This window comes from Spermophilus citellus (assembly GCF_964194105.1).
Source record: "Spermophilus citellus genome assembly, chromosome: 1".
NCBI classification, from domain to species: Eukaryota; Metazoa; Chordata; class Mammalia; order Rodentia; family Sciuridae; genus Spermophilus; species Spermophilus citellus.
Genome location: NC_138182.1, coordinates 81,602,388 through 81,617,172, shown reverse-complemented (window position 1 = coordinate 81,617,172; position 14,785 = coordinate 81,602,388). Strand labels below are relative to the sequence as shown.

Here is a 14,785-nt window from a genome sequence, read left to right as displayed (position 1 = left end):
CTGCATACATGCCTCACACTTGTGATCTTCCTGCATCTGGCTCCCTAGTAGTTGGGATTTTCCACCATGGCCCCGAGGCCTTACATATATATATTTAGTTTTTTTTTTTCCTGAGAATATACTTGTAGTTCTCTAACTAGTAGTTTCATGCCTGTACAGTTGTATCTGACATATTGATGTCATGATACTTTTTCAAAGTTTATATCTGATATCATTTTATTATTTGAGATGTACACAAGCACAGATCAGACTCCAGGGTATTTGAATTCTGACTCCATTATATGTAACTTTAGTTAAGATACTTAAGCACTTGGTGCTTCAGCTATCCCAACTGCAAAATAGGAATAGTAAGTGTCTCTTATATAAATTGTTAGGGTGAAATGGGTTGATATATAGACTTTTTAGAATATTGCCTAGCACATACAAATACTAGATAAATCTTATCTAGTATTATTTAAAAAACTATCAATAGGTTCCCATTGGTTCCAGGACATCTTAATGGAGTAGTCTAAATTTTGGAGAATTTGTTCAGATATTCTGATCCAATACACATTATTCAATGTTCAAATGAGAGCAGAGGGTATCTGAAAGTTAAGTAGTTATTTGAAAAACTGATAGAATGATATCTTGGTAATAAATACTTCTTTGGAATCTAGATAATACAATTTTGCATGTTGGGATATGAAGATTGCCAATTATGTGTACACAAGTATTTTCATCATTGATTTTTTTTAAAAGAAGACAGCACTTATCAGAATTTCATTGAAATGCATTTCAAATGTTTACATCACAGTATATTTCAAATGCTTACTTGTTTGCCTTTCCCAGTGGAACCTGAAAAGGCCTTGCTGTGCAGTCTTCTCATCAACAGCCTTACTGGGTAGCAATGGTATACAGCATGTGGCAAGGGTGTTGATACAGCCGCTATCCAACATTTGAGGAAATAGTCATTTAAGTCCTATCTGGCTAATTAGCTTTTACTTACCTTGTATTTTAAGTGTCTTAATATATGCTTATTTTCAAGATGCAGTGAGATTGATATTGAAAGGTACTCAGTAGAGTTTTATTTTTTTCCTCTTCAGTTGGGATTGAAGTAAGATTTCAGAGCAGGGATAGCATAATGACTATAATTGAAGCTGTTGCATTGGTCCTTATGAAGTGTCTGTACATTTAACACTCCATATGGTAATTACGACTTCCTTAGAATGAGTCAGGGTTGTTTATGCTTTCATAAATCAAGCAGCTGCAGCAGAACAGACAGATTCCATATTAGCACTTCCTCCTAAGACTGTGAATGTGCTTAAAAGATTTTTGCAAATTTCCCTTAAATTCAAGTTGTTTGTTAAAAGTGATAGTTTTATGAGACTGCCACATGGAAAATGTCCTCTGCTCTCAAATTTTCCATTTGTGATATAAATCCACATTTAGTACCATTTTTAGAGGCATTAAAGCTGATATAATAACCCCCAGCTGAGTTTGATAAAAGGAGAGCTTAATTTGCAGGTAAGACATGGTTATATGAAATGACAGCTGGGAAAGTTATGAGTAAGTCCTGAAAAAAAAATACACACTAGCTGGTTGATAATTTATTTCCTGCATCCAACCTTCTGACTTTACCATGCAGGGAAAGTCTTAGTATAATAAATGTTAGCTGTCCAGATACTTTCTTTAGCACAATAAATAGGCTGTTTTGAAATTACATGGAAAAATATAAAACTTCCTTGGTGTTTCAAATATCTTTCATTAGAAATATCGTTTTGCATTAAGTATTTTTTAAAAATTTGAAAAGATTTAAAAATAATTATATTTTTAACATTTGCAAAGGTAGCATATGTATATTACTAGATGATTAAATCTAGCTAATTAACAAATACATTCTTTAACATCAGTATCATTATTGTGGTGAAAGCACATAATACTCAGTCTCTTGACATTTTTCAAGAATATAATTTATCATCATTAATTACAGTTATCTTCTTATTATAACAAATCTCTTGAAATATATTCCTTCTATCTAACTGTAATTATGCATCCTTGAATCAACATCTTCCTATTCCTCCCTCTTCCCTAACCATTCCAGTTTCTGGCTACCACCACTCTACTTCACCTCTATGCAGTCGACTTTTTTGTTAGATGCCTTACCTGAGCAAGATCATATAGTATTTTTCTTTCTGTGTCCAACTTATTTAATTCAATATAATGTCCTCCAGGTTCATCCATGTTGTCACAAATATCAGTGCCATAACTTGGATATTGAAGCTCCCCCAAAGACCCATGTATTAAGGGTTTGGTCTCCAGAGTGTCACTATTGGGAGATGGTGGAATTTTTAGGAGGTGTGACCTAGTAAGGAGGTCCTTAGGTCATTGGATGTTTGTCCTCTACTAAGACGGTTGGACCTCAGCCCCTTTCTCTTCCTCTTTCTCCCTGGCTCATTAGATAAGTAATTTTAGTCCACCATAGATTCCCTAGACCAAGCTATGTTGTGTTGTCACAGGCCCAGAGTTAAAGAGTTATTCAGTCATATACTGGAAGCTTTGAAACCATGAGTCAAAATAAACTTTTGTCTTTGTAAGTTAATTATCTCAGGTATCTTACTATAGTTACAGAAAGTTGACTAACACAGTCAAGATGCCGTTGTTTTTATGATGAATAGTATTCCATTGTGTATATATACTATATTTTATTTATTTAATAATCCATTGATGGAAACTTTAGGGTGCTTCCATATCTTGATTGTTATGAATAGTGCTACAGTGAACATGGAAGTACAGCTATCTCAACATACTTATTTCATTTCTTTTAAATATATACATACAAGTGGGATTGCGAACAATACAAAAGATCAGCAAAGTGAAGTGTTGACTTTTAAAAATAAACAAAAAATTTAGAAAACCTTGAGTCTGAAAAAAAGAAAGCTCAAATAAAATCAGATAAAAAAAAGTAGACATAAGAACCAATACCACAGCCAAGTGTGGTGATGCATACTTGTAATCCCAGTAGCTCAGAAGGCTGGGGTAGGGGGATGGCAAGTTCCAAGCCAGCTTCAGCAACTTAGGTAGGCCTTAAGCAAGACAGCAAGACCTAAGCCAGATCTTGTCTCTAAATAAAATATAAAATGGACTGGGGATATGGCTCAGTGTTTAAGCACCCCTAGGTTCAAACTCCAAACACACACACACACACCACCACCACCAGCACCACCAACAACAACAACAAACAAACAATTCCACAGAAATATAAAAGACTACTATGAATAATTCCTGAACACTCTGCAAGAAGTGAACTGTGAAGAAACAGGAAATCAGATCAGTGAGTTAGAAGACTGATTCAGTAGGATAAGAATCCCATCAAAGAAAAGCCCAGGATGATGTCTTTATACTAAAGTCTACCAAAACCCTGATATCAATTTTCTGAAACTACTAAAAAATTGAAGACATGAGGATTCTTCCAGAATCATTGTACAAGGAAAATGGTACCCTTCTACCCAAACTAGCCAAAACAGCAGTAAAGGAAAACTGCAAGCCAATATCCCTGATGAATATAGATTCGAGAATTCTCAACAAAATATTAGCAAATTGAATTCACACCACATTAAAATATGATATTTTGAAGTGATATATGTAATAATTAAGGCAAAAAGGATGTAATTACACATATATGTATTATCTTTGCATGGAATTTAATCATGTCACCTTTGATGAATCACTTTATATTTCAGAATTCCATGTCAGCCATAAAGTGAAAGTCTCCAACTCCATCATAAAATCGCAGATTAGAAACCTTGGAAAGATATATTGTTATAGTTAAAGCTTCGTCCCAGGGTTTCATAAACTGACTTCCAGACCACTCACTTATAATTGAATCAAGCCTTTATTGAAGCACACCGGTGGCGGCTGACCAGAACATAAGGCTGTTCCCCTGATCAGCCCCGAACAATTGCAAGGGCACTCCTTATAAGCCTGAAAACCGCAAAAGGGTTGTTGGGGGGGGGGGGTCTAGCCAATGCAAGCAAGCCAGGTTACAGAAGCAGCGGGACAGTGCAGTCAAGTGGAGGGAAGCCTAACCAATCACAGTTAGCCCAGTCACCCCAGTTACAAAAACAGAGCCCCGTTACCCTAGTTACAGAAACAATACCCCATTAGGTATTGCCGTGTTCTTAAAGGTTTCTATACCAAAAGGAAAAGAACATCTTGCCCAGTCATGACCCTGCTACTTGGCATGGTTGGTTTACAGGATGAAGTCATAAAACAAAATGGAGTCACATTTGCGTCTACTATCACCATATAATAGTATACATTAGAAAACAAAGATTCTCTTTAAGAGAAAAAGGAAGTATGGTGGAAAAGTTATAAAATTAAAAATATGCTTAAGGAAATAAGCATTTAAATTATTTTCAAAATGTCAACCAAGAAGGTTTTATTTATTCTTATTAGTTATGCATGACGGTGGAATGCATTTCAACACATCATACATAAATAGAGTATAACTTCTCATTCTTCTGGTTATTTATGATGTAGAATTACATTAGTTGTGTAATCATGTATGTACATAAGGTAATAGTGTCTGATTCATTCTACTATCTTTCCCACCCCCGTATCCTATTTTCTTTCTTTTATTTTATCTAGAAATAATTCTAAAACACAAACTGTATGATTTTCATTCATTTTATATGAAGAACTGAAAGGCATAGAGGTTAAATGAATTCTCTGAGGTCATCTATTGACAAATGGTAAAGCCTGGACTTGGAAGCAGCTTTCCTGACTTCAAGGTGATTGTTCTTTCCATTACTTCATTCCAAGACCTGGGTCTACATTGTAGTATATTTGAGATGGGATAAATGACTTCTCTCATAAATTAGGAAAATAGTGATCAGAAAAATAAAAGATCAAGGAAATGTGCGTAAAACATGAAGTTGAATTGTACACATTATAACTTTTCTTCCCAGAGGAATATTTTCTAAGTTAGATAAACTGCTTTCATTTGATCAAGCCTTTGAAAATATTTTAAATTCTACTTTAAACTGACAAATAATAAATATACATATTATATATTTATAGACTACAATGGGTTGTTTTGATGAATGTTTAAACTGTGGAATGATTGAATCAAGCAATCCTCAACACCACACACACACACACACACACACACACACACACACACATCAAGCTAATTAGTACATTCAATTTTGTATATTTTTAATTTAAAAATATGTTAAAACATGCTGCAGTAGGTATGACATATTTTGACTGAATCAGTCATTATAATTAATGTATTTAGGATATACGTCCTCCTCTGTATCCTCACATACAACTTTGAAAACCAAATGTATGTTCTGCCATTCATACAGAGCACTGATTGCAACTACAAATGCAATGGTTATCTCAGTGACATTCAAAATTGATTTTACTAAGAAGGTAAGTGAAACAAATGCTTCCCAGAATGAAGAATTTTGGAGGGTGTACTTTATGGAAAGAGGAAAAACTCACTAGTTATTCAAAGAGCGTTTTGCTGCTTTTACCTCAAAAGTTCAGATCTTTCATGCTGGTGTAGCTTCTGTTTCACAATTATCAAGTAGAGTTAAGATTTAAATCCTGGGACAGAGGACTCAAAAAGTATATTGTCGGTTATAAGATGTCCTGCTACTACCCATGGAAGTTTTGTTCACAGTACAAATTTATATGGAAGCTTTGCACCTATTTGAAAACACAATAATAATGTTGCCCTAATAGCTTGAGTGGACCCCTGTATCTTTTTGCCTGATTGTTAGTTGGCTATTGAAAAAATCTGCTGCCAATATTTATCAACAACTGAAAGTATGCATTACTCTGCATTTGGAATACTTATATGGACCTATTTATGTTTAAATATGTAAAAACTGGGCTCTGACCATTTTCTATACAGCACTAGCCATGATGTTAGTATAACTAAAACAGATTTTTGCTCATTTCTTGATTTGTTTTGGTCACAAAGTTTAGGTTGGGGTTTATGAGCCCTCCCAAATCTTAGGTGTTGTCTGAATCATCTGTGTCCTCCAAGTATGTATCTATGAATGACTTCCCCCCAAATATTTCTGTTTGAGTTCTTTGTGAACTTTAATAGATATATTTTCCCATAGATTTATTTATTTATATGTATGAATATGTAGTCATATTAGTGTGTTCTTGCTACAGTCATCAGAATCTTAAAGTGGCACAAATAAGAAATCATCTTAGAGACAATAACACAATCTCCAAAAATCACCTATGATGTAAAAATGAATTCTATCATTTTGCACTTTAGGTGTAATTAACTAGCAATGAATGTACTAAAATATATTATAATTTATCTACAATTTTCTTCTTTGTGTGTTATCATAGAATAAGTCATTGCAATAGTAGATTTTTAAAATCTTTATGAAAACACCCCTGGCTCATAAATCCAGTAATCTCACTTAGAAAAAAGATGAGTCTATCAACTTGCAAAAAAAAAAAAAAAAAAAAATCCTTTTCTACCTCTTCTACTGCTAGGAAAGGACAATATTCTGTCTGCACATTTAATCAGGTTTTTGAAAGTCTTCATTTCATTCTTAACCTCAGTTAAATCTTAGAAGGGCAGAAATTTCAGAATTTGATTTATCAACTGATGCTGGAGAAAATAGGAATTACTCCAAATAATGCCCCCCCCTTACCTCTTAGTGTAAAGAAAATAAAAGAGTAGTTAGATTAGCTAAAGAGAGAACAGAGAAAAGGGGTCTAATATTGCAGATAGGCCAAAGGACTTCTATAATTGGAGATTAAATTTTAGTTTGTTAGTGATAACTAATATTTGTGAGCTCTATCTTTGTGACTAGTCATTGGGATAATAGAACATACCTTATCTCATAGCTCCTTACAACAGTTACTTGATTTAACATTATCATTTTACATGGAAGGTGGTAAAGATCACACAGTCAGTGGCACTAAGTTTGATTGGTGTTCTTATCCAATTTTTTCTTCTGTAAATTCCTTGACCTCACCTGCTTTTTCTCTTTTCATACATAAACAACTAGTACTGTGTGTGTGTGTGTGTGTGTGTGTGTGTGTGTGTGTGTGTGTGCTGGTTTATCTGTGTTAAAATTAAGGAAAATTCTTTAGTTATCTACTTGCATGGATTCTGGGTAAAGAGATAATTGCTTTGAGACGTTAAAAAAGGAAAACAGATTTTAAACTGGCATAATTCAGAATCAGAAACCTAGAACCAGATGGAACCAAGATAGTGAAACTTCTCTGGAGTTCCTAGAAATCTTGTGGAGTGCCTGAGATTTTTCTACAAGACATGAATTGAATAAAAATATTCTGTATATTAAAAGACACTGTGACCTCAGTTGAAATACAAGACATAGTTGGAATTGAAAAACCTGGCCTCTGTGAGCTTATGCTTATCTTTACTAATCTTTTAAACAATCTTTTCTGTTTTATTATCTGTCAATTTTATGTTAGAGTTTTCCTGGTTTACAGTTTAAAACTCGATATCATTACTGTTTTGCAGATATGGTATATTATTTATCTCTGGTGTTCGAAAAGTGATCATGTGTCTCAGTTTGCTCAATATAATCTTGGTTTATGTTTGTTGTCCTGGAAAAAAATTCAGAGTCCTAGTTTGAACAATAAATTACATCATCATTTTATGTTTTATCTACATGTCTCTTTTGTATCTTTTTAAAGAATTACTAATAGCAATTCATCAGTTTCACCTGCAAGTTTTCTATCACAATAATTCCATTCAATTAGATGAAAAATACCAATTTGTTACTCATATTGCAATTTCTCAGGAACATGAAGGTCATATATTTATAATTTGTTATAAAGATGAGATGAGAGAATTTATCCCTTATGTTTCCCTATAATGAAAACTATGCAGCCTGATGGATGAATAAGGTGCCGATATTGCTTTTGATGATACCGCAGTTCAAATCTCAGCTTTGGTAATAATTAATTATGGGAACTTCAAATCTAACTTTTGAACTCCTATTTTTTCATTCTAGATTCCTTTGTTGTTAATGTGGAAATACTGCAACCTCATTAGGTTAATAGGTTGTCATAAAGTAGGAACAATCTTTACCAAGTGGTCATTTTATTGCTTTATTATCTACCTTCTTTCAAGAAAAGCCCTTAACTACCATTCAGATAATGAGTAAGTTACATTTGTACCAGCAGAGAATGAACATCCAGATTTAAACAAACCACTTTTATAAACCATTTTTAAGGTACAAAAGTATTTTCTTAATCTAAAAAATAAGTTCCATTGTTGAAATAAATAATCAGAAGGAAATTTTAGAAATATATATTCTTAAATGAAAACTTAGTTTTCCACGTTTGATATTTGTTTAAAAGCACGTTTTTTCTTTTTAAAGCTAATCTAAACTATTGGATTATACAATTGTGGAAATCTCCTTCTCTATTTTGCAAGTTATTTCCTGAATTTTGAAAGATGATTCTCAATTTGGAAATGTTTGTCAATCATCTGATTTCCACATTTTAAGAGAAATTAATTTTTAAAACAAGATTTTTTTTAAGAAATAATTTTTCCTCAATCAGGAGCAGCATTCACATAAGACAATATTGTGTTCTTTCACCAAACAATAGGACTGGGAGGGGTTGGGAATGTGGCTCTGTGAAAGAGTCCTTGATGGAAGGAGCTGGGTTTGATCATCAGCACCTCAAAAAAGAAAAAATAAAACTCAGTGAGCATTAAAAATGTATACCCCAAATTGTGGAAATAAATAGTAATAATATAGCAAAGATCTTATCAAAAAAGAAAATCCTTTAATTCTTTATTTAATTAAATAATTTAATGTACCCCACACTATATTTAAAAGATCATGGTTAATTTTCATGTTTTGCTTGAAAACAATGGAGACATAGAGAGGTTAAGTGAAATTCTAAAACTGAAATATCATTTTTATGATCTTTCAAATTTAACATGAATTTATATAATTCCTATTAATTGCAGGTACTTTTAAAAAGCAGTTTATGAATATTAAGTTACTCAATATTATTCTATGAATAGATAATAATTATCATTCCATTTAACTAATGAATGCAGAAGATAATATAAATGTGTTTGAGAAAGCTCATACTTAGATTTCACATGGCTTTTTAGTGAAGTTTGAGTGTTCTTATCATATTTAATTAGAATTAGTCTTCATGAGGATTTTTCTGAAGCATTATTTATGCTAGAGTTGATTACTAGATTTTGTTCTGACTTGTACAACTTGAGTTTGGTCAATAATTTTTATGCATCTTTGGGTGGAAATCACGTATTGGAAAGTAATTCTGGAACATTTCTACAATGGAAACCTTTAGATATTGAGTAACAAAGATCTCCAAAGAGGCAGTTTAAGTGGTAAACCATGATCAAGACTAAAGATGCGTTCTCAAAATGCAGATTCAGGTGATCATATTCGGCTTGAATACACAGTCCAAGTTACCTAAATCTTTTACTTGTTTATGCCCCATGAGAATATCAAGACAATGTATCTTTGCCTATGTGTGTATATAAACACATACATATGTATATATGGAAGAGATAGGAAGAAGAATGTTGAAATGAGAAGGGGGAAGCAGAGTAAAATTTTAAAGTCTTCCTAGATACCAATAACTTTCCCAGTATATTGATCCAATGATCTTAGTAAGTATAGTGAATTAAGAATGTTGTTATTGCTTAGGGTAGTGATTATCAGAAATCAGGAAATTAAAAACTTGAAGGGATGTGTGACAACTTCTTTTGGCAGAGAATATTAATGTGTAAATAATTGTATCCAAGTTGGCAATATACCGAGCTAAAAAGACACTTTTCTAGTTATTGAAGACATGTTTCTTGCTAATAAATATAGGAAATATTTAAAGAGAATTGATTTATCTGGGCAGTGGACATTTTTAGTCTTATATTCTTCCTATTTTTTTTTTTTGTTCTTTGAAATACTGAATTCATAGTTGGAACTCCATTGACTCTTTTAAACAATGAGGTAAAACTCAAGTACAGATGGCATGAGGTAGAATAATAGAACAGAGAGAAGTCTGGGTGCCTGATGAACAAGGAGTCACCAAACCTGCCCTAGGCTATGTTCTGTTAGAGTTTTGCTATGTATAGATCAGTGCATGTAAGTATTTAAACTACTGTACTTTGGGAGTTTTTGTTATATGTAGTCTAACATAATCATTACTTATTTTTCCTTTTGACCCTTCAGAAGCTTCTCTTTGTATGCCTGAGCTCAAGAAAAACAAAAATCACATTTTAAGTGGTAAAATTTTTTATTCACTGTGACTAAACCCATATCTTTGGTATATGATACCTGCCATAAAGTTGATGGATTATTGACTGTATCATCTGGATACCTAATAGAAAAATTTGCAACAGGGTTGGCTTGAGATATTTTGTGCTTGAGCCATGCATACTAATGAAAAGTTTTCTTTCTCTCTGTCTTAGGAATTCAGAGATAAGGGTTTATCAAATGGACTGACCAGTGATGGAGTGGGTGGCTCAGAGATATTTCAAACAGGCTACAAGAATCCCCCAATGAAGTCCTACCACAAATTCATTGTTGATCATGGATTCGACCTTCAGCATGCAGAGAGGAAATACAGAGTTCAAAGCAAGGTGAGGAGGCTCATGGCCAAAAAATTCCATATGCAGAGAACGACTTATGGCCTACTCTAGCCCATATGGAAGTTCACTACTTTTACCATTTAGAGTTCCCAAGAGAGCCTGTCTGGAAGAAGAAATAAATCCCAATCCCCACTAACACCAGATCCTGCTTACTGCATGTGGGATATTACTCAGAATGCACAGCTGTGCTTGAAATTTTATATAAACATCTGAGGCCTTTGCTCAAGTATGAGTCTCACTCTTTTTTAGAGCACTTTACTCTTAATTTTAAATTCCTTCCACATATATGTTCTGCAGACGCTGGGCCAAATGTAAATCATGCTAAAGGGTGAAAAGAGATTGTATTTGGGCCTGGATCCAGAATGTCAACCAATTGAATCCTTCCCGCAACCCACACTTCCCAAAAGCAATATGCCTGATAGATATGTGAACAGAGGGCAAGGCCAAGTGAAGGCATATTTTTCATCATTATATGGCTATTGCCCTGAATCCTAATGTGATATCAGCTCCTCAGGCAGTTACTAAATGAAACTGGCTCCAGATTTGTCTCACCTGCCAAACGTGTGGGAGAAGATCCCATCACTACTGACTTGGAGTTTAACTTCACAACAAAAACTCTCCACGCATTAGGACTGAGGCCAAATAACACTGCTTGCCTTTGACAGTGACTCAGTCTTCATGGAAAAGGATGAGTGAGTAGGAGAACGCAGGGACTAATCCCATTTCATTGGTGGATGTGCAAGGAATAGATTAAGAACATTAGCTTCCTGTAAAAAGCTAAGTTTAAGAGGTTACATTCATATTATTTCTACATCTTTATTGAGATGAAACCTAAGTACTGTTCAGTCAAAAATCTCTCTCTCTCTCTTTTTTTTTTTTTTTGCTTGCTGGGTATCTCTCTTTTATTAGTAACAGTTTGCTGATTTTTCCTTACTCATTCTAAATTATGTGGTTCAAGTGAACTTAATCCTGTCTCTTTGAATTCAGATGGACAAATTTGTTCCATGCCCAGGTAATCAGAGTATTCCATCCCCCTAGCTACAGTGATTCAGAGAGGGCAATGAAACCTGATAGAAGCCAGTGTTCTTCAATTTTGGAATTTTGTTAGACCTCTGGAGAAAGAAGTCATACTTTAAACTAGTTTCTAGAATTACCAGCAGCCTTTTTTCTCACTGTTAAAATCTTCCAGAGAATAGAGCCAATACAGAAGGAAAAGATATTACCCCTGGACTTTTTCAATTTAATGATATAATGGCCTCCTTCCTTCAGATGCCTTCCTTCCTTCCTTCCTTCCTTCTTTCCTTCCTTCCTTCCTTCCTTCCTTCCTTCCTTCCTTCCTTCCTTCCTTCCTTCCTTCCCTCCCTTCCTTCCTTCTCTCTCCTTTTTTTTCCTTTTTTCCCCTTCTGCTGAAGCATATTTAGGTTACATTTTTTTGTTATTCCTGCCTAAGAGACAGTTTTCAGATATTTGCTGTATATCATGTTTTCTAGATGAGCTGCCTATTCTGCTTATATGCCTTGCATCTTCTACTCATATATGCTATTTTTTGAGGTTGATAGGTCACACCTGGCACCCAATCCAGAGTCCAGTCGTGATAACCAAAATCACTGTGATGAACTATCATATATGCGGAACTGAGGTCTTATTTGTTGATTTAAGGAAATTGACCCTGAATCTATTATTCATGTTCATTTCTCTCATTCCTGTAGAAGTAAAGTTATTTTGAATGGCTACTCTGCCATTTGGGATCTTCTTTGGGGCAGTGATATTAATCTTATGTCAGTGTTATTCCTTCATTGATCTATTCTACATAGCCCAGAAAAGGCTGGTTTGTTTCCATGGGTAGGAGATTTTCCAGATATTTGGGGGCTTTCTATTGTTCCATTCAAGTCCTCTGTTGAAGAAAGTTCATTTTGACCCACTCGGTAAGAAACTTGAGACCCATGTTGAGTAGAGCCTAAACATCCATATTGCTTTTTTTTCAGGCCATTTATACTTAGAGTTGGCAGGGTATTTAACCATCACTTAATAGAATGTATGCTACTGAGATGTTCCATATCCATGGTGAAAGAGTGATCTTTAAATATGTACTTGCAGCTTTTCAGTGAATTGAAATCAAGAGCTCCAACTTGTAGAGGTATCAAGTCTCATTATTTGTGAGTCTCAAGCTGGCAAACAGAAGGGTTTCTGGCAAGCCCTGTTTTCTGAGTAAAATGATCTCCGGGCTAAGCATGAAGTCATCTGTAACAGCTTAAATTGCTTCCTTAGTCACCAGGACAAAGTAATGGCAAGAGTAAAATAGTTACTGTAAGCCCTTTAGACTTGCTTTTACCTCCAGCCTATTCTTCTTGCCAGGAGGGTTTGCTTCAGTCTGTTCTTCTTGTCCAGGCACTCTCCTCTGCCTTTTTTCTGGCACTAACTGTCCCTACATTTTTTTTCCTGAAGGTCCAGAGCCTTCCTTCATTTTATAGAAACACTTCCCCAGCAGATTGCACAAAATTTATAGTAGAAAAGCAGCCTGGGCTGCATTATGTGCTCTGTGGTCAGCAATCTGGAAATGCACTTTGGGTTAGGTCAGTGCCCTCTCACTCCAAAACCCTGACAGATTGGCCATAGTCTTCCCTTAAGTCTCCACAAAGCCTGGATTTGTGTTAGTGTATTGTCAGTTTCCAGTCTTTCTATCCCCTGTTACTTCTTGGGAGATTTTAAACTTCATCAGCTTAGAAAAATCACAGAGCAGCATACAACTTTTCCATCCTCCCACATATTTTTTCATATTTTATATATAAGATGTCAACACAGCCTCACATAGCCCCTCATCACTGCCTAACAGTGCCCCATGGGTTTGCTGTGCTTGTGGACATCTGCATTCCCTGTCTAGAATGGTCTTCCAACAATTTAGACTGTATTCTGCTATGTCCTATTACCACCCATATGGAGGAACAATAAAGCTGGAATCCCACATTATTTGAAAATTAGTAGGATATGTTTGCCAAATAGTATCTTTTCCAAAAGAACAAAAATTTAAAAAATTCCAGGACAAGTTTTCTCATTCTCATGTAAGTTAGTAATATGAATTTTTTCATTTGTCCTAAACATTATAAGCTTTCCTTATTTCCTTTGTCTAACAAGATTCTGACCTTTCAGACCCTTCCTGTCTCTCTCTCTCTCTCTCTTTCTCTCTCTCTCTAATAATATAAAATAATTTATATATGTAAATAATTAAGATTAATTGTATATAATCATAATTAATATATAATACATAATTATATATAATTAAGAGTATACAGCACTATTCATTTTTTAGGTTTAACTCTGGGAAATTGTACTTGTGTAAGCTGCCAAATATCTGCTCATCCCTATTTTTTCAGTGGTTTATTATGATTAGTGACTGTGAATAATGTAAAAAGGAGAGGTATATAAAAATTTCAGGCAGACTTTTTTTTCATTTGGTACCTACCTGAACCATCTTCTCTGTTATCTGCTGATATTTATAGACAACTTACTTGAATCTGGCTTCTTCTAACACTTGTGGACTCTCATTGCTTTCTCACATTCCGGGGCTTACTTTACCAATTTCCTTAGGGCACAAGGGTCTAAATCTTGCTATTGTGTGTCTCTAATTTACTTTATTCCTCACAACCCTATTTGCATGCTTGTTGTTTATCTCCAACAAATTCAGAATCAGTACAGGTATAGTAAGAGTTCCATTTATAGTTTCATCTAGATTATTATCTTGCTGATTCTTTTTGACAGCTCATCTAGCGCCAAAGGCCTATAGTGTGGAAAATTTATACTACTGAAATAATAAGCTCAGGTTAGCATGAGCTAACCAATTCATTGTATGACTTCAATGTTTATACTTGATTGAAAAGATACATAATAGTGCTCAGCAGGTTTAAAAATATATATATATATATATTTATATCTATATATACTTAATATATATTATACATATATGTACTTAAATAATGTAAAATATATTTATACATAAATATATACTTTATATATGTGTATATATATATATATATATATATATACACACATATGTGTATGAAAATGAGAGACATGAATCTTTTCTGGAGAAAGAACCACTGTTAATTTGTGCCTATTAAGTACTCAGAGATTAACACAAATGGCTAAAGTAATCTTTATAAG

The 14,785-nt window shown here is 34.1% G+C and overlaps 1 protein-coding gene across 1 annotated transcript in view; it reads left to right on the top strand.

Moving 5' to 3' along the window:
- Positions 1-14,785, top strand: part of LOC308641500 (uncharacterized protein) — a gene marked incomplete at its 3' end in the record, with an annotated part of 79,246 nt that overhangs the window by 47,504 nt on the left and 16,957 nt on the right. Inside the window, exon 4 of the mRNA XM_081280192.1 lies at positions 10,448-10,618. Coding sequence (XP_081136318.1) covers positions 10,448-10,618 — 171 coding nt within the window. The remainder of the gene's footprint in view (positions 1-10,447; positions 10,619-14,785) is intronic.